Source organism: Apteryx rowi, unplaced genomic scaffold, assembly GCF_003343035.1.
Source record: "Apteryx rowi isolate R43461 unplaced genomic scaffold, aptRow1 scaffold_650, whole genome shotgun sequence".
Lineage (NCBI taxonomy): Eukaryota > Metazoa > Chordata > Aves > Apterygiformes > Apterygidae > Apteryx > Apteryx rowi.
Window position 1 is genome coordinate 226,799 of NW_020450928.1, and position 20,435 is coordinate 247,233.

Consider the following 20,435-nt stretch of genomic DNA (forward strand, 5'->3'; position numbering starts at 1 on the left):
ACTGTTCTACGTTGTGTGTTTATGAACAGGCCAAAAGTAATTTTTCTTCTTAGTGGAGACAGCAGTATAAATAAATAAACATATTTAAAAGGTCGGTATTTATGAAGACAACACTGATTAATGGTTAAAAACAACAACAAAGTATTGTTCAAACTGTTAGAAAGGAAATGCTTATTGAAATATCCGTGTTGCTGAGGATATATCTCTAAATCCACTTCCTGGAAGCAGCTGGGTTCCTTTTCAAGGTTCAGATCGGATGACAAATCTTTCTTTCTAAAGAGGATTTTTTTCTTCTTCTTTTTTCCTCACTGAGATCATTTACACTATGAGTATTTGTAAGACATTTGTACTTTCTGTGTGGGCAAATGATTAAGTAGGGTAAGTTCAACTTTGCTAAGCTGACCTTTCCCCTCTTCCAAAACATTAAAAAAAAATATTTTGAATTCCCTCTTTCCAGGATTTCTAAATTATGGTAAATTATCAGGTACTTCGGAAGAAGAATTGCTTCCTTATTTACGTGTTTTCTAGTCCTAAAAGGAAAACAAAAAAAMCCCAACAACAACAACAACAAAAAAAACTCAAAGACATTTCCTGTCAGTGAGGAATAATTTGAAAAGGTTAATGTAATTAACATAAAATAGGATTAATATATCCCATCTCATTAGCTTGCTTTCACATGGCTGAAGGGARGAGCTGACAGATGGGAAACAATTTAGGGGTAATAAAGATTCATTATATCATGTAGAAAAAATGATTACTTGTAGGCCAATAAGAGCCAAATTTCTAAATAAATTTTTCTTTTTCATTATCAAAAGTCTATTACTTGATTTTTTTTTTTTTTTTAATTGCTTTTGATTATCTTCCTCTTCTTTTTGAAATCAGTGGAAGGTTCCTCTTTCCTCACCCCTGCCATCATGTTTTAACAGAAATATTTCTGCTCCAATGGAGCAAATTTGTTAAAACTTCAGTGCAACTRTAAAGTCTAAGAGCTTTGCTTTAATAAGACCTACTGGGCTCCTAATATGTTTTGGTTTTAAAGGTGTGCTTTCTGTGATTCTTGTAGGAAAGTGCCGTCCAGGAACGGAACGAAGTCATAAGAAAACTAACAAGCAGCCTTCAACAGGCGAGGAAGGATCGCGATGACCTCCAGGAGGAGGCTGCACATGTAGCTGACGACATCCATGGTCTACAACTTCAGTTACATCAGGTGTGATCCTTTGGTGATTTTTGTTTCCTTAAAAAGTGAACAAGAACAGGTTTTGAACATAAACACAAAAACTTCCTAGTGTACATCTTGACCCTTTCATGTAGTTCTTAAAGAATATGTAACTCTCCTTTTTTGTTTTTCCTGTTTCGCAAAAGTTCAGTTTGCAGTGCAGCTGTGCAAATGATGTTGGGGCAAGGCAGAATTTTCTCCAGTTGCTATAGAGAAGTCCTGGAGACATCTTTACATTTGCTGCTTAACTTGCTGTGAAATGTTCAGGAGATCATTGCACTTTTTTGTGCATCAGTTTAGCTTTTGTTAGGGAATTTTACCCAATATTGATAGTGGCTTGGGAGCTATACACAGAAATCATTTTAATAATATTTGTGATCAGTTTACCTCAGCATAACAAATTACTGTGTATGAGCTGAGCTATTACAGCTGCCTGTGTATATACTCTACCTTTGTGTTTCCCAAAGCTAAAAGTGACTTACCTCTAAGGAGGAGATTTAAAATAACCAAAAGAGAACTGATGAAACTCCTCTGATGCACAGGAACCTGTTTTGCTGACAGGTTGATTGTGGATCTGAAACCCTACATGCTGGGATATGCTATATCCTTTCATTTACCTTTTTTTTTTTTTTTCTTTTAATTTTCCTTTTTTTATCCTGTTTCGTGATCTTCAGTGTTAGAGTGGCTCTTCTCTCTGAGTACCTTTGTTTTTGTTTTTTTCAGAAGTCTTGTTGTGTATGCCAAAGAATAATATTTACTGGTTTTTGTCAGCTTTGCAAGATAAGAATCAGAGTAGCAGGGGCTAGATGTCTTAAATGTCCAGCTAAGAAAGGGGCGCTAATAAAAAAAAAAAAAAAAAAAAARCCMMAARAAAMAAAMAAAAACCCCCCCAAAACCTTGAAGCAGTACGGGGTTATGTTGCTCATGCCCTGGAAACAAATCCTCTGCGAAATGGAGTTCTAACTTTGGAAAAGGGAAAGAAATACTGCTTTTTCTGTGCAGTTCTGACTGCCGTTAACAAACTACTTTGTAATAGTGAGAGTTACTCTGCAGATGATGATTGTTGGGATTTGCTCCATAAGCCATTGAAAGACAATTATAAAGGCTCTAAATAGCGCTTCAGGCATACTTTCTAAATAAAGGCTAGTAATGTGATGCGAATCATTTGTGGAAGCATAGCAACAACTTTGATAACAGATGAAAGAACAAATACTGTCTTAAATATATTTATCCTATTGGTTTTAGCAACATTTTTAGAAAATAGTTTTAAAAATGAATAAAACACATTCCTCTGTTACCCTCAGAGCTTTAAAAAAAAAAAGCCGAAGAAAAAATTCTTTTCATTTGGGAAGAGATGGGGAGCAAAAAAACCTTCAGTATTAGGTTGTAAATCCTTGGGGAAAATGGCTTGTTTTGTTCATTGGCCTCTTACCAGAATGCCCAGCTCACTGGGAGTCCTGATTCATTGGGGGGGTTTCATAAGTATGAATTATCTAACATTTATATTTCTTTTGGTAACTAATAGTATTTCAAACATGAAAAGTGTCTCATGACTTTTTGGGAAGAGTCTTATTCTTTGAAAATGAAAGAGGGTAAATCTGTATTAAATTGATACACTGACCTCCCTGTGTGTATAACATATACTGTATTCGTTATTCTGGTGTAAACTTACTTCTGACTGTGAATACATTTATGCGTTCAGGCAAATGAGATGCTGAGGAATAAAAGCCCTCGCAAAAATGAGGTATTGGAAACCCAGCGCCAGGTGGCCTTGTTTCAGAACCGTCTCAAAGAGCAAAGCACGCATTTGGAGATGCTACGTCAGAAAGCACGCGACTTGGAAGTACAGCTTGAGTCTTCTCAAAAGGTAAAAGCTCTTTAAAGTTTCTTTATAATTACGAGTTCTGGGTAGTTAGCTTTTAGTCATGATCTTGCAAGCCAAGATGGCTCCTTTCAGAAGAGGAGCATGTACTGAACATTTAATTTTTGCATGAGACAGCATTGATGCTTCAGTACTGAACCAGTACTAAAACTGTTCTTCAACATGGTATTAAAGTCTGCTCTTTCGAAGGTGTTGATATCTAGGCAAAATAACTGCTGAGAATTTAAGAATTTTTTTGAAAGAAGGATTCAATTTTGGCTGTTTAAAATTGTCTTATGTGTTGAAATTACTCCATTAGTTTCTGTTACAGAAGGGGAGGTCTTCACCACTAACCTGTTGTATAAGGTTAAGAAATTTTGGTCAAAATCGCTCCTTTGCAGTGTTTATTGAACTGATGCATGTGGGAATGTACCTGAGATGACAGACGCATAGCATTCCAGTGGGATGAAAGCTGCTGTATAAACAGGGGATAATCACTTAATAATTTTACAGTTGTGTTTGAACAGTTACTCAAGTTTTGCTCTCCAATAAACATTTTAACTGTATCTGTAAGCATGTTTAGTTTCAGATACTCAACAAAGTGAAATGCTTGTGTGGGAATATTTTGATTTACTTATTCCAGAAACAAGTACTACAAATAAAAAAAAAATCTTAAAGTTAAAAATTGTAAATATGGAGGTTTCATAATATGCTTTTAGAATTTGATGCTAACTCTGGCCAGCAGTGACAGTATGGTCATGAAAAAAGTCCTTCTTTAGAACCAAATTTCACGGGCATCATGATTAGTAACATATGTGGAAAAACAGCTTAGAAAAATCTGATTTCCTTTAAGCACAGAACCATCAATACTGTAGTTAGAAGCCTTAAATTTTTAAGTGGGGGGGCAGATGAGTGAAAATTTGACATGGCTTTTCTGCTGGCCTACCCCTGTCTGCAGGAAGTGTTTTCTCTGTGTACAAATACATGTGAGAAGGACAGGTATCTGTAACTCCTGTATTTTTGATTCAGAATACCCAAAGTTTGAGGCAACCACTGTTTTCTTTCTCTCTGGAGTCAGTGTTATATCATTTGTTATTCCTCAGAAAATTTGATATTTGTGGCCAGATTTGAAGAATCTTCCAGTAGTTTTTTCCACTCTCAAGGGCATGTTTAAAAAATCCAGTTGCCTAGGCCAATGAAATATTCTGCACTTAAGGGTAAAAATTGTTTGTGAAGAGATATTAAAAGCTGGAGTTTTATGGAAATTAAAATATGTCATGTTTCAATTGCATATTTCATATGTAATATTTTATTTTTAAGAATACCAAAGATAAAGAAAATCTGCTTGCCCAAATGGAAGAGAGTATGAAAGATACAATGGAACAGCTATATAAAAGCATAGAAGAAAAGGAAGAAAGTATTAAAAGTCTTCAGGATGTACTGACATCAGAAAGATTTAGCTTATCTATACTACAACATACCCTTTCTCTCCGGGACTCAGAAATAACAGCGTTAAAAAATGAAATATCCTTATCCAAAACGAAAGAACAGCAGCGTATTGAAGAACTCAAAGTGAGTCATGAAAAAGATACTTGCAGACAGTTAGAGAGCTTGAGGGCCGAACTGGAGAAATGCCACAGAAATGAGATTGCAAAAGCCAAGCAGGTATATGAGGAAGAAGTGATTTTAAAATATAAGAATGAACTTGAACAGTTAAAAAAAGAACTCTTTGCTCTCAATTCTGAGGAAGACATTCAGAATTTGAATGTCATAATAATTGACTTAAATAATAGGCTTCATGAGTCTGAAATTCATAAAGAAAATTTGAGAAAAATACTGGAAAACCAACTGGAAGATTTCAAGAGAGAAAAATCTGAAACTGAAATTAAATACAAAGATTTAATTGTTGGCCTTGAGTCCCAGCTTTGTGATGCAGAAGAACAGGTCAAGGAAGCCCAGCGATATAAACAAGAAAAAGAGTGCTTGAATGAAGAGATCCAGAAACTCAGTTCTTTCATCCAGGAATTAAATGAAAAGCTACATGTTGAGGCTGAAAGAAATATAAATTTAAGGCAAGAGATTGTCTGCAATAGAAAGTTAATGAAAATGAGGGAAAAACTAATTTTGCCAAATGTGTCAGAGTTGCAGAGAGCGGAGCTTGAAGAGATTTGGAATAAACCATGCCAGCCTAGAGATGAAGAAGAGTTAGTTCATGAAGAACTAGAGTCCCAGCATGGTTTGGGAGTAGACTCCTCAAGAGGTGAATTAGAAGTTAAGAATTTAAAGAAGCTCAAAAAGAATAATGAAAATGAAAGTTGTGAAGCTGATAGCCTGTCTGAAGAACATTCGTTAGAACTAGGCTCTTTCACCAGTGATGAAGGCATATTGGCTAAATATCTCGTCTCCACGGAGAGACCAGAACAGTCATACATGTCAGACAATTCTGAAGGTCATACCATTGAAGAAGGTAAATGCGGGTTAGACAGCAATATGCTTTTAGAACCCAGTACAGATTTTGTTCCGCTTTTATTAAAATTCGGCCCTGGTGAGAAAATGTGCCCTAGCAGTTTAGTTCAAGGGACTTTTGAAGAGACTGAGGTGGAAGCGGAAGCCTTTGTTTCATTTTTGTCAGATAGCTCCCTGCAGCAACATAAAATAAGTGACAACGACGATGTAAAGGATGATGAGAATGTTCGCCTACTAGAGAGGTGTGTGAAGCTAACTGAGCAGCTCCACGAGAAGGAGGCAGCCTTGAACAAGTCTCACCAGGAGACCCGAGAAGCTATTGATAAATGGAAAAAGGTAATGGCTGAGCTCTCTCATATGCATGTGGAACTGAGTGAGGAACGTGAGGCACGGGCCCGTTGTGAAAAGGAGCTTGATCAAAAAACAAAGAAGGAGAAGGAACTTGAAAACAAGATAAGCTTTCTGGTAAAGCAACAGAATGAGGATGGAGGCCAACCTGATCGTGCTGAAGAGTCTGTAATACAACTATCAAAGTCCTTTACCTGGCAAGAAATGGTAAAAGATCTCAAGGAGGAAAGAGAAATGTTGATGGCGCAATTGCGAACTCAGGAGCAATTAGTGAAAGATGTTCAAGAGCAGAAAACCGCTTCTGATTCTGTGACAAATGAAGTACAGTCTCTTTTCGGACGTCAGTTAGCAGCTTTGCAAAGTCAAAGGGATCAAATGCAAACCCAGCTTGATGCTCAGAAGGCCAAAAACCAGATGATAGCTGAGCTGCTTGGCCAGAAAACCATATTAGAGGAGACATTGCTGAAAGAGCAGGAGTCGCTCAAAGCTGAAATCAATAATAAAGAACAAAATTTAACACTCTTACTGGAGGAAAAAACAACCTTAGAAAAAAGATTATCTGCCAAGGAGCAGGACCTAATAAAAGCAGAAAAAGCCTTAGCGGAGAATGTTAGCATCATAGAGAATCTTGAAAAAAGCATATACGAACTTAATGCCGAGGTGAAAAACCTCAAAGAAGTACACGAGTGTGAAAGATTGCGATATGAGGAAAAGTTGAACTCCAGTAACTCTGAAATTCATAAACTTATCGCTGAAATAAAGGCAAAAAGTACTGAATACAATGAGAAAGAAAGCCAGCTGACTGACGAAATAGCTCATTTGAAGAAAATTCAGTTGGAGTTTGAAACTAACTTGCAAGAGTCTGTTCAGTCTGCACAAGCTATGCAAGAAGCACAGTCTGAGACGGTGAAACATTACAAAGAGAAAATTGATAAAATGGAGTCTCAACGTCATGAAGAAATTAGTAAAGTGAGTTTAACACTCAAGAAAGAGGTAGGCAGCCCTGATAGTGGCAGGAGTTTGGGGATTTCAGCACGCTTGAAGTAGTCATTGCAAATGTTTGTATCCCTGTTTTCAGATAGAAGAATTAAATGCCAAAATAAAAGAGAAAGTGGAAAAGCAGCAGAAGCTGGAGGAAGAAAGGAAGGAACAGATTGCTCTAATAAAAAAGGTAAGTTGTACAATCAGGTTTATTTCAGAAAAATAAACTCGTGTTGTTTGTCATTTAAGGAGAACAAACATTTTGGAGATGTTAAAATCTGTGTGTGTGTGTGTGTGTATATAAATTTTTTTTTTTCCATGGTGGCTTTGATTTTGGCAGGAGGGAGGCAAGGGGAGAATTCTGACTCAATAACTTGTAAGAGGGGCCAAGTGCTAAATAACCATATTTAAAGAAAGCTCTTTATCCAAATGTTCTGTGCAGATACATGAACGAGAGCATGATCGTGAAATTTCTGAGCTGATTACTAAACATGAAAAGGAAATGGAGGAGCTCCGTGCTGTCCTAAATAAAGAACAGCAACAGCTGCTGGATGAACTTCAGCATCAAATGGAAGCCACACACAAAGCAGAGATTGAGCAAGCTCAGATCCAATCACAGGTATAATAAAGAAACACTGTAATTACTGTAGCAGTTATCTGGAGCCTTCACTTTGCAACAGCCTTGTTTTTTGTGCATACTGTGTGTGCTGTTTTATGTAATGGTGCGACTGAAGAATTAGGAGGGTTCCCCTCGTGGGTGATGTAGATATTTTCTATGGTAGTTCTCTAGGGTTCTTGCTGCAATTGTATCTTAAAAGTAATTCTGAATAAAATTGGATATGTAAATTGATGGGTAAAGAATGAGCTTTCTCATATTTCATGTCTTGGTAAGTTTAACATGTAAATTTTATTTAAAAAAAACTTTTTTTTTTTTTATTATCCCGCTAATGTAATTAGGAATGCTTTCATACTAAACTTACATATGTAAACTTGACTTTCTCTCCTCTAAATAGTTGTTAGGTTTCTGAACACTTCCACTAATGCGAAGTTGAAATGCAAGGAATATGACTAGTCTTAGGTCTAATTACTAGATATTGGTGTAATTTTCGGCTCATTTGAGAATTGAGAAGTTCAGTCTAATTTAGGTGCCTTTATTAACTGATGGATATTCAACACTCTTTAATGAGACATGGTGAATTTTATTTCCACTTCCATTTTTTCCAATACCACTTAAGAGTTTTGCTTTGTACCACATTATAACCATAGCAAATAAGAGGAATTTTTTAACAGCCGGTTGGAAGGAGGTGTTTGGTTGTCTTCTGTTCTGAAGACATGAGGAAACGGACAGCTACAAGGTATTCTGTAGGAGATAAACTTAAGAGGCAGGTAAGGAAAATCTTTTACTTTGCACTGAAAAGGTTTTGCAAGTCTTACTGTAACAAAAGTCAGCATATTTACAGGATTCTCTCCCATCCGTGAACAAATGCTTTCCAAGTATAGAAAGGCAACACCTAGAGGTCTGTAAACAGTTGAAAAAACAGTGGATGCATTTTATTAAGGCGAGGGGAAAAACTTTTTGTTTTCCATTACAGACACTGCACAGCCTTGAGCTGGAAACTCTACGCCTAAGCTTAAATAATATGCACACATCTCAGCTTGAGCTGACTCAGTCTAACTTGAGAAAAGAAAAGGAAACTGCCCTTGTGGAACTACGGGAGATGCTCAATGATAAGCGTGCTCAAGAGGTAGCAATTCTGCAAAGCCGCCATCAGCTGGAGTTGGAGAAGATTAAAGAACAATGTTTGAAGGAAAAAGAAGACCTTAAGTTGAAGCATCAGGAAGAATTAGGTATTAAAATATGGGAATAATGGGTTAGAAATTGAAACCCCATACATACTTTTTTCCTCTACAGGTTTCTATCTTGGTGTAGAGCTGGTCTTTTGAGGGAGAGTTGGCATTGCCGTGAATAGGGATAGGGTCCAGACTGGCCTGTGCAAGAGTACATGGCTTATATGAAAAAAGTAGTTGTCCGGACCTAAGTTTAATTCCTTTCCAGCTACATGGGTGTTTTGTTGTGACCTCTGCAAAACAGCAGTACAGTGGACTGGTTGCTTTTTGGAGGTGTTAGATGGAGTTGTCCCAAAGAGTTTCATCAGTGTGAAGAGTGGAGTTCTTCCCTTACGTTTCTTCAGGGCTTTTATAGCCTTAGGTCAGCAGTGACTTCAGTGTTGTGTTTTTGACAAAGTACCTAAATGCTTCCTGGCTTGCTTGAGTGGTTTCAAAAGTAGGAGAAAGAGTTTGAAAGGAACTGAAAGGCTCAGTAAGATATTTGCAGCCAGGTATCCTTGGTGAAATGTTTGACTCAGGATTGTGTTTTGGCATCACCAAGAAAAAAAATGCACTTGATAGTACTGAAGGCCTGCTGATAGTACTCTTGGCATTGTTCGGGATAGTCTCTTCTTCCCAAATCATGGGACCATCTCTTCTGACCTTTATGGCCGATCTTGACACCGAGTAGGAATTTTTGGAGGAAGGTGAGACCTGCAGCAATCCTCAATTCAATGAAGAAAGGCTTTAAGAAAAATTTCTTTGATTGTCCTTTCCTGAAAAGCAGAGAATATTTTGGGACTTTGTTTTTCTGACCTAAAATAGAAAAGCATCTTTTTACCACTGCTAATATAGTGAACTGATGGCATGGTGGGATTTGGGAGTATGAGAAGGTCTGGACACAAATCTCAACCCCAAAGCTGTTTATATGTGTTTTGGTCACATAACTTTATGTGAATGTAGCCATTTAAGAGTGCTTGAATGCCGGGGCTCAGAAAGAGAATCTGAAAATAGGTGATGGAGGAGACCTAACTGGGAATTTTTTTTTATGAAGATGATGACTGGGCATGATCCCAGTTTGCCTGAGTGTAGAGACACTCTATCTTAGAATTTGGATGAAATTTCTTCCTCTAATTGACCATTAGCTGGGTAGCTGGCACCATCTCAGGGTCTCTGGATTCTCATTTCCCACTGAAAAACTTGAAATAACACTGTAAGCTAAGATAACAGTACTTTGAAGCTTGGAGAAGGGGACTGATGGGCCTTTTCAGGGTTCTTGCAGATCGATAAAGGTGCTGAACAAGAAGTTGGAAGGGATCCGGAGAGGAGTTGGGAAGGATGGTGTGTGTGATACTTCAGCAGAATGGTAGCATCTCTCTTCTACTCTATTTCCTAGGTGTTTTTAGAAGAAATTAGAGAAGAGTTTCCTGCTTGCTACTGTCTGCTGTTCTCTTGCCATGTCTCAGAGATGTTTCGAACACTTAAGTGTTTTGTAGTGAAATGCTGGTATCTAAAATATCAATAGACTTTTGAAACAGTATCTTTAGGAATAAAGGCAGCAGTTCATATCTATTTTTTGGTAACATGCTCTCTGTAGATTTAAGCCGATATTGCTTTGTTAATTACACTAAACTTTAAGGTTGTCTTTGTAGTCAAAACTGCTAGATGCTTATCTCTTCTAAAAATGAAAGAGCAATACTGGCATATAAGATAACAGCAGATTTGGATAGAACCCAGTACCTCATACTGCTGTGTGCCTCCCAATTCAAGCCCTGAGTTTTCTGAAATATTCTTCTCCTCCATATCTCTTGTCATTTAACCATGATATTTTATATAAATTTATTAATAAATAGTATTTTATTTCACAGTTGATCAGAGAAAGAAAATAGAATTGGAAATGGAAGAGACACGTATCCAGACATTAGAGGTACAAATTCTATTCTTCATACAGGAAAAGATAAAACTGCTTTCAGTAAACTAGAGCTGTCATAGCAAAGTCCCATTCTACTATATTTATTGCAAAGGACAAACAGATGGAATATGAAAACCTAGAAAAAGTACTCACTGTTTACTAAGTGTGTTTCCTTTCATAATGCACGTGTCCTCTGTTAGACTCCTAAAGGAGACTGGGAGTTGGAATCTGAGATGCGTTTAAAAAGCACGTGCGAAGAGCTTTCTGAAAAGCATCAGACTGAAATGGAGGAACTGCAGAAAACTCTGGAAATGGAATTAGAAAAACTCAGAGTGGAGCTGAGGCTTCTTTCTCTTGAGAAAGAACAGTTTGAAAGTAAGTGTTGTGGTCTGGGAAGCAGTTGTTTTTATTGAACAATAGCAAAACTAACTATAAGAGTTTTAGAACCTATATAAAAAGTAAAACCAAAATATATCCATGTTACTTAAAGATTGGGTCAATGCGCAGAGACTATCCAGAAAATAGGAACTGAAAGAAAATTTTGTATTTAAGGCCTGGTTAACTGTGTTGCCTTATGATTTGCACAAGAATATAAGACTCTGAATATGTTTCCCTTCAAAAATATTATTAAAGGTGAGAGATGACGGAAATAATACTCTCCTCAAATAAATGGAAATCGAGTTTTAGGGGTACTGGAATTCTGATGCCATCTGACAGGCAGTAAACCAGCTCTGAGAAGTAAAGAGCAGCCTTTTCCTACATATCATGGGCCAGTTGCTTTCACTGTATTCTGATGGCCGTGGCTGCTGTTTGGATGTGTCTTCTCAGCCTGCACTGATTTTACTAGATTTCCCTGAATTGGTGTTATAAGACTGTTTTGTGAGGAAAGCACTCTTTTGTGGCTCACTGTGGCTGAACTGGGATCAATTTGTTGCAGACTCTTTCTGGGGCAGATCAAAGATTTGTTGGCTGAATGAAGCAGTAGCAAGTTCATGTGGTTCAGAGAGCGCTCAGCTGAGACTGTACATTTGGCAGGAGCTTTCCTAGTCCTTCCTGTTTGTGTCTCTTCTACTTCCAGCTATTAAGTATGATAGTAGGAGAAATTCTGTAATTGTAGGCCATGAAGAAATATTTGATTCCCTGCTCTAAATAAATGTGCTTCTGGTTGAGGATGCTTGTTTGTATACGCAGAGAGCAGAAGCTCATCTTCTCCCTAGGACTCCAGCTGGTTGCCTGCCTCTTGGCTTAGAGCATGGGACGTGGGAAAGCGGGGGGCACTGTGTGGACATCTCAAGCTTTGAAATCCTTTACTATTCAAGCATGCGTGATGCTCTTCAAGTACTGACACCCTTACTGAGAAGGCTCTTATTCCCATGAACCCTGTAGGGAATACCTTAAATGAGCCTTCTAGTCTGGATGCATGCGTTTCTATTTTCGTCGCACAAATGTTGTACAGATTGTTACGCCACCGTGCTGGCTGCTGAACAGAGCTCTTTTTTATTTTGTAGTAAAATGTGTAGATTTGGAGAAGCAGCACCAGTTAGCCATTRCAAAATTACGTGAACAGCTGCAGGCTGAACATAACCAACTCCTAGAAGATGTGAAGTTGAAAAGCCAAGAAAAAGGACAGAATATTCAGAAGGAGGTAAATAAGATTTCTTTACTTTGTTTTGAAGGGTTAACTAGTATGTACTTCACAAAACCTGTACGGTATAGATAACATTTGGGCAACTTGTTTGTATTTATTTATTTTTTTCTTTTATGATTTTATTGAAGTAAAACATTTCTAATAAAGTAGATTAATACCCTGGGATATTCCGTAATGGTTCAAAATCTTCTGAGCACAGCTATCTTTATACCACTTTGGTGTCATTCCTTCCTCTGTGTTTATATGCCAGCGTTGGTTTTATCTGGCTGATACTTTATTCTTGCCAGTGGTGATAAATATGACACCAAGAGCAGACCTGTTGCTCTATTAGAGGCGTGGGTCTAACCATAGTTAATGGCTACTTGGTATCTCTGCTAATCTGGGTTAGGAGCTGAGAGTCTGGTTGTTAGTGAGTGTTTCCACCTATTTCTCACAGGACTGTTTACGTTGTGTATAAAACAAGCAATTAGAACAAAAATGTTCAAAAAAATTTTAATACATTTTCCATAGCTGGAGAAACTTCAGGTCACGCATGAAGAACTAAAGGCTCAGTCACAAGAAGAAATCAARCAACTCTGGTCTCAACTCGATAGTACCCGCGCAAGTCGACAGGAGTTAAGTGGTATGCTTGAAACTGATGCATTTTATTTTTTGCCACTAGTTCATATAGAAGTACTCATTTTTGATACGAGAGACTTTTAGTCATATACCAGAAACACAGCAAAGTCGCAGATGTGTACAGAAGGTCATACTCTAGTAGACTGGGCGCACGATCAGTTTCTGAGGTGAGAGGTGGGTCAGTGTCAGGTGTTTGGGAGTTTTTCCAAGGTCAGAAAGCATGGTAGGCCTGTGGGGAAGTGTTCACTCTTGTTGTTTCTGTTCTTTCTTTCTTTTTTTTTTTTTTAAATGTCCTAAAATATGAAAATTTTCTTTCCATTTTGATTGTCTTTGACTAGGGAGCAGGAGCATCATGTTGTTATCAGCACCGTTGTTGCCATCGTTGCTGCTCTCTATTAATTGTGTTGAGGCCTTGAAGCTCCGCTCCTGCACACAATACAAACGTTTAGTGAAAAACAGCCACGTTGCATTTAACTTCAAATTTGATTGGAAGTTGTAATGAATTGTAGTTTAAGTGGAGAAAATGCTGGTCAATGGAATAACATGCTCTGATTTATATTCAGTATGGAAGGGTTTATAAAATCGACTGAGAAAATTATTAATTTGAGGTAGCAAAGATAACCACTTAGTTTATGACTTTGAGTGGTTTCTTGTCAATATGAGATTTTTTTTTTTAAACTCTCTTTAGTAGCTTGATCTCTTATTTATCTCCAAATAAAAGCGGAAGTATTTCAAAACTGTGTGATTAGATTAGGTCTTGAGGTAGAGATTTTTTTTATTTTCTCCATTCTTCCAGTTTTGAAGTAAGTTAAATAAAATGCTTTGTCATTGACACTGAAATTGGAGGGCCACCGTCTTCTGAAAGACTTTCAGTCCTTAAATATAGATATACTCTGGGCTGAAGCTACTTATTTTTTWAAAAATAAAATAAAAACTTTTAGGTGATACTTCTGAAATTGTCATGAATGATTTTATTTTCCTGTAAGGTTAAAAATAACACTTTTGGAAAAGTGTACTTTGGTTTGAAAGAACGTATAAACCTCTCAATTCTAAAAGCAAAAAAGAAAAGGAAAATGTTGTGCATGACATTTAAACAGGAACAGTCCTTTTTTTTTTTTTTAATTTGGTCTTATGTGTATCTGCATTAAAATTATGAAAAAGTTCTAAAGCTTGAAAGAAAATAATTAATGGCAGATTTCAGTCTGACATCATATTGTTTGCATATCTTATTCAGATTTCTGTTACCACTGTAAAGTGTATTAATTAAACCTACACACAACAGGTAATTTTAGAGTGTATTAATCAGAGCTGACATGTTTTTTTGGGCTAAAATGAAATAGAAAATGCCTCAGTTGTATGTGTGCAAACAGTTACATAATAAGTAGAGGAACAGATATTGGGGAAAAAGCTAGAGACCATGTTTTTAACCTTGGCTATGTGTATTCATCTATTGAGACTGCAACATTAGATGGCATTCTTTGCTTTTACTGGGGTAGTTTAAGGATATTACACTTCCTTTTGTTTTAATTATCATTTAAAATTTTCTAACAAATATAACTGTAATTAGCTTTTAAAGTATAACTGTTTCCTCCCTGCCCCCAATGGTACTTTATGGTCCTAAGTTGAAAAAATTAATATTCTAATTTTTTTGGTTTTAGTCAGACTTTAACTTTTTGACCTTTTTGAATCCCCGTTATTATGTTACAGAATTATAGTACAGATAGTGCTTTTTAGTATTTGCTGGAACTCTTACATTCCCTCTCTGTAGTCCTAACCTTTATTAACATTTCAAATGTCTTTCCATGTCTCTAATCACTCACATTTACCATTCTTTGGACCCTTTCTGTTTCTCCTTCATCTGGTTTGAGATGGTGAGACCAGAACGCAAACCCCTGTTTCAGGTGAGGATGCATCTTTGTTGTGTGAGGAGATCTTAAAGGCGTTTTGTTTTACTCTGCTCTTCCTTTGCTTGAGTGATGCTTTGAAAATGCACTTGGGCAAGTCTGAGGACTCCTTGTGATGAATCAAAACCACAGCAGCCAGATAATTAAATCACTGCTCTGATGCAAAAATGACAGCCAGTTCACAGAATCGCAGAATGGTTGAGGTTGGAAGGGACCTCTGGAGATCATCTAGTCCAACCCCAACAGTTCAAAACTGTTAAACATTTTCCTGGGTTAATTTTGTGCCAGGAGACTTTGCTGGGTTAGCTAAAATCTATCTGTGCGAGACTGGATTTCCCTCGCCTACGCCACTGGTGTTTTTACTGGTCCCTTCTTGTCATTTGATTCCTCAGGTCCCTGTACAGGGCAACTGCTCCCTTTGAAAGCAGGCTTGAACCACGTACTAATTTCACTTATTCTTTCTGTTTGGATGCTTGCTGTGAGAATTTTTCACCACAAGTGTGCATTTCTTTTGGTTCTCTATACAAAAACACCGTGACACTCAGCCAGGTCCACACCGGCTGCTTCCTGGCTGTTGGGCATCATCTGGCGTTGTGCTGTGATTTGACCCGGAGCGGCTCAGATGTGCTGTGCGTCTGGAGGGGAGGCTGCTCTTCCGCATTCCCTTGTTGGGAACGTGCTGGTCCTCTGCAGCATCTCCTTGGTGTCAGCACTGAAAGGCCTTCAGGCAAAGCCGAAGCCTAGCTCTGAGGCAAGCTTGTAAGTGGCCTGAAGGTGTCTACAACCTTTTTGGTTTGGAGATGATTCCCTGCCTGTACTTAAGCAGCTTGACTGCCTGCTGGGGATGTGAGCTTGAGAGCTGCTGCCAAACCACACTTGAGAGTTCCTAGGCAAACCACAGGCTCGGGAGTGTTTCTCTGTATCTTTTCTTGGGCCATACTGGGAGCACTGGTTTAATCTTTAAATGATGATTTCTTAGAGCGTAATAATCATTTTGATTACTGTTCAAGCATGTGAATTTCTGGAGGTGTCTTCAATCATTTCCTTAAGTCTTTTTGAAGTTTCTTTTCTTGAATAACATAAGCTTCTTCTTTCTTCTAAGTTCTTTCTTCTTGAAAATCAGTTCCATCTTCAGTTGGTCTTGGTGTGGATTCAGCTAATCCTAAGCCATCTGGGAAACTTTTTTTTTCCCCCCCTCTCTCATGATTTTTGCCCTTAGTTCTACCTTTTTCTCCTAATACAATACTCTTATCTAATAAAGAACATGGAAAAAAAGCTCTTAAATGGATAGCCAACCCATCATTAAAGTAGTCCAAGATTACTTAGTCCAAGATTAATTTTATCATTCTTTCTTTCTTGTTTTTCTAGATAGTTTGTGATAAGTTTCTCCACCCCCTGGAGGAAAGAAAAGATTATAATAGATGTGCTTGAGTAAATTAGTCTTTCTGGCTGCTACAACAAGCAGGTGTGGAGATTAAAAAGTTTTGCAGGACTCTGCATGTCACTGACTCAGAATTGGGGCACGAGGGCAATGAGAATGTTGGATGGTCTGCTGATGATTTTGATTCTTTCCATGATGATGGTTTCTCTGAATGCTGTGTAAGCGGGGAATGCATTTGCGCTGCCTTCTGAGGAAGGAAAATTTTGTCTTTCGAAAGTTCATCTTACGTAGTGTGTGGGATAGTGTCTTACTGTCATCCCAACAGCTAAAATACGGCTCATCTTCATAGAATGAGTTAGCCTAAAGATGTGTACTTTTAAGGATGCAGTGAGATGTTGTGTTCTTCTTGCCTCCATCTCAGAGTTAAAAGAACAGCTCCTGGCTCGTGCATCACACGTGGAGGAAATAGAACGTTTAAAGCAAGAATTTGAGCAGCAGCGTCAGCAAAGGAAAAGTGAGCATGAAAACGAATTAGAACAATTGAGACTTTATTTTGAAAAGAAATTAAGAGTAGCTGAAGAAAACTACAGAGAGGAGTTGATTTTGCTGCATCAGAGACTGCAAGAACTGAAGGAATATTCGTTGCTGGAGTCAGACATGAGCCAGGATCAAGCAGTGGATATCAGGTGATCTATTCTTTTTCCTTTAATCTCAGGTTATGATCAGATGCTTCCAATTTTTAATGTAAAAGATGATGTTAGCCTCTAAATATGTTGCGATTGGGGATTAGGTGATTTGAAGTTAGAAACCCAGTGAAGAAAGTCATGAATGTGGAAGATACTTTCCTATATAGCTATTATGGTTGCTCTGTACCTACTTTTAGTACCATATTGTAAGTTGGCAAGTTCATTTAACTTAATTTGTGATGTGGTACAATCTTAAGTTCCTAAAACCATTTTCTCTTCTCAGTTCCTCTGTCACAGTTTTTGAAGAGACAACTGAAAAAGAGAGGAGAGTTATACTTGACCAGCTAAATCAGCAGTTGGAGCAGCATAAGGTAAGATTTTTGCTACATTAAAGTTCTAATGATTATTACATTACCCATATGAAAACTGATGTCTGCTTCCATGTTCTTAGCAAACAGTTGAAGTTGCATTTGAGACATTTGTTAAGACTTCATTATTTTTTTGTCAAGTCTATTGTAAATTATCAGCTTTAAATAGTTCTCAGAACAGCAGAACAGATGAAACATGGTGTTCTGCAATTTTGTGTCCCATGTTTGGATTATCCTGTGCCTAAAAAAAAAAGTGTGAGTTCTGATCAAAGCTCTTCCTCACAGGCTGCAGAATTCATGATGTTTCTCTTTTGTCTTGAACTCTGTAGTAGTTGTGTCCATTATTGCTGTCACTTCTCTTTCAGTGGAGACACTAATTTGATCCCACCTCTATTTAGCCATCTGTTTTCATGTACTTTGTTATAATTTAAGATTGCTACTTCTTTGTTCAATTCATTTGAAGTCGACTAACAGTTCCAAAAGGGAATTTTCCTTTTTGGTTTCAGATTTTTATAAATTTATTTATTTTAGTGAGGGGATGATAAGCAGACCAGACATACACAGACTACATGAGTTAAATTTATTTAGAGTATATTGCACAAAAAATTACTGAAGAAACTCGCTGCAGTTTGTTTCCTAGCTGAGTATGAAACTGTGTTCATAGATCATGACTTTGTGATGATGCACATATAGAGGGATGGTTTCTCTATCCAGATGCTTGTGAGACTTCCCTCTCTGTTACACCTTCAAACAGCTCCTGAGGCTCTGATCTGCCTTGTGTCATGGCTCCGGAGTATCTTTACTTCTAGGTGCTCTGTTGCCACAGTAGAGGGTGGAGTGGCTTGAACGGAGCAAAAACTGCAGGGTTTTGCCTGTCAAGCAGGTGCTTTACAGTGTGGTTCATATAGTGTTTCTGTTGAACCGTTTCTGACATGGTTATTTCAAAGCTAAAGGTGTATTTCTAACCCGTTTTTTATGTAGGAAGAACTTGCCTGTTTGCGAGTACAGCTTAAAGAACAGCACAAGCGTGAATTAGATTCCTTAAGTTCTTCCCTTGCACTTCAATATAAGGAGGACCTAATGAAAATGAAGATGGATCTGTCGGACAAATATATAGCAGAAATTGAGGAAATGAAAAAAAAGCATTGTCTAGAACTTGAGCAGCTCCGTGCCAGGCTTTCAGAAGAACATATCAAAGGTAAGATCAGCTGACAGATTAGGAAGTAAAATGGTTAGCTGCTTGTGTGGCTTTTTTCTTTTTTCCTTTAAATATCTAAAGGCTTATTTGAAGAAATTTGAAAATTTGTTATTAATTTACTTTAAACTACGGGGAACACTTAAAGCTTGTTAACCCTTGGGATTGGGTATTTTGCTTTTTGACTCTTCTGGGCATGTTGAGTTGCTCTTTCAAGGATGTGGTGACCTGAAGTTGGTTATTCTTTAGTAAAGCTTGCTAAACTGAGGAGCAGTTGCTAAAAGAGTTAATCAGATTTCCGTTCTTGATGCCTAGAAGGGGCACTGTCAAATCATAAATTAATACTTATCTGAAAATTTCTTACGATGTCTGTCAGCCGTGTGAAGTGTTTTTATATTCTTACAAAATAGGCCACTTTTCAGTCTAGTCCATAGAATAGACTAACTCCTGCTCCATGTTCCATACCTCTTTCGTTGGTCTTTATTTTGTGAATATGATAGCACTCCGTGTTCATTTAATTTTTTTTTTTCCCTTTTGTGTGTTCCACAAGTTGTTACATGTATTGGGATGATTTTTTCAAAGATTAAACTATTTATAGGGGGCAGAATTTGTAATAGGTAACTTCTGCTATAAAATTCAGGCCAAAGTCCCTCTTCTGGCTCAATTTAATGAGATTTGCTACATCATCATGGTTTTATATAATTTCTCTACCGTTGCTGCTTTTCTTGGAAGATACAAGCTTGTAATTTATATAAATATACTGCTTTGCATCTTTTCAGTATGAAATGCATATAATGTTGAGGTTCAGGTAAGGCATCACAGTAGTTCTTGTATCTGTAACCTCATTCTGGGAGTGTAGTAAACTATACAACCTCTTGAACTTGTCATCCCTACACCTTACTGTTAGCCATATGACACGCATGACTAACTCCGTTCTACTATATGTTGGTTAAAAGGATCAGTAAACCCTTTTTAATTTGTGGTTATATTCATGGTCTTTTTTTTCATCCATTAGACAAGGTCTCAAACCTGCCCAAATTAGAATGTTTAGTTAGGGAGTTGCCCCATCTGCTTTTCTAGGGGAATTCTTTATCTAAAGAATATGTGCATAAGAGGAGATAAAACTTTCAGTAATCTGCCATTACATTGTCCACAAAGAAAGTAGACTCCTGTGACTGCTGCTGATATGAGGGGAGTCCTGCCACAGGTTTTGATCCTTCCGCGTTATTCCGTGTGTGTTCATATTGATAAATGCCAAAGTTGATAATCAAGTAGAACAGAATAAAAGTCATTTTGATAAATGTTTCTTGTTGTTCTGTAGTTAGTATGGCTACTGATAAATTGTGCAACTAGCAACATTCAGCTTTGTTTTATTGCTGTGAGTTAATAAGACCTGTTAAAAGAAAATACATTCCAGAATGTTGTTCTGCTCTTTATTCAGAAATCACCAAACTGCGTCTACAGAGTGCTCAAGATGCAGCGCGTCAAGTTGAAATGGAGGTGTCTGAGCGAGTGTCTGTGCTGGAAAAAGAGCATAAGGCTAAGGTCTCTCTCCTCCAGTCTGAGAAACAGTATATTGCAGAACTTTCAGAAGAAATAAAGCACTTAAAGGAAGAGATTGCTAAACAAAAAGATATTTCTGTGCAGAATGAGAAGCATCTGAAAGAGGAAATGGAAAAGGTAATTAGTATTAAAATGCTGTTTTGTATGGAATTGGGCAAACTCAAGTCTGTTGGGAAGGCCAAGTGAAATAGAAGTGGCACTTATTTTTAAATGTTTCGAGTTAGTGATGGTAGTTGCAGCTTGAAAGGGAGCTGCRTGCATACAACTTCTTGGAATAAGACTCTGAAGTTCAGAGCACTTTAGTGTTAAAAGCTTAGTTTCCCACAGATGAATTTTTCTTCAGGAGCACAGCGTGGGAAGGCAGGTGCTTCGAGTGTTCCTCCATTCCACCTTTTCATTGGCGTGAGGTCAAGCATAAGTACACCATTTCCAATGCAGGCAAGCGCAAAAGATTCTCATCC

At 37.6% G+C, this 20,435-nt stretch overlaps 1 protein-coding gene across 14 annotated transcripts in view; it reads left to right on the top strand.

The window, feature by feature from the left end:
* PCNT (pericentrin) overlaps positions 1-20,435 on the top strand; it is a 100,700-nt gene that overhangs the window by 10,430 nt on the left and 69,835 nt on the right. For 10 of the 14 annotated variants that reach the window (XM_026084796.1, XM_026084799.1, XM_026084797.1 and 7 more), the window contains exons 5-19: positions 1,064-1,207; positions 2,919-3,083; positions 4,398-6,884; positions 6,970-7,062; positions 7,315-7,491; positions 8,465-8,720; positions 10,568-10,626; positions 10,812-10,986; positions 12,120-12,256; positions 12,770-12,881; positions 14,746-14,778; positions 16,584-16,848; positions 17,132-17,219; positions 18,198-18,414; positions 19,853-20,091. In XM_026084796.1, coding sequence (XP_025940581.1) covers positions 1,064-1,207; positions 2,919-3,083; positions 4,398-6,884; positions 6,970-7,062; positions 7,315-7,491; positions 8,465-8,720; positions 10,568-10,626; positions 10,812-10,986; positions 12,120-12,256; positions 12,770-12,881; positions 14,746-14,778; positions 16,584-16,848; positions 17,132-17,219; positions 18,198-18,414; positions 19,853-20,091 — 4,647 coding nt within the window. The remainder of the gene's footprint in view (positions 1-1,063; positions 1,208-2,918; positions 3,084-4,397; positions 6,885-6,969; positions 7,063-7,314; positions 7,492-8,464; positions 8,721-10,567; positions 10,627-10,811; positions 10,987-12,119; positions 12,257-12,769; positions 12,882-14,745; positions 14,779-16,583; positions 16,849-17,131; positions 17,220-18,197; positions 18,415-19,852; positions 20,092-20,435) is intronic. The other 4 variants (XM_026084810.1, XM_026084801.1, XM_026084808.1 and 1 more) reach the window with 2 other exon arrangements.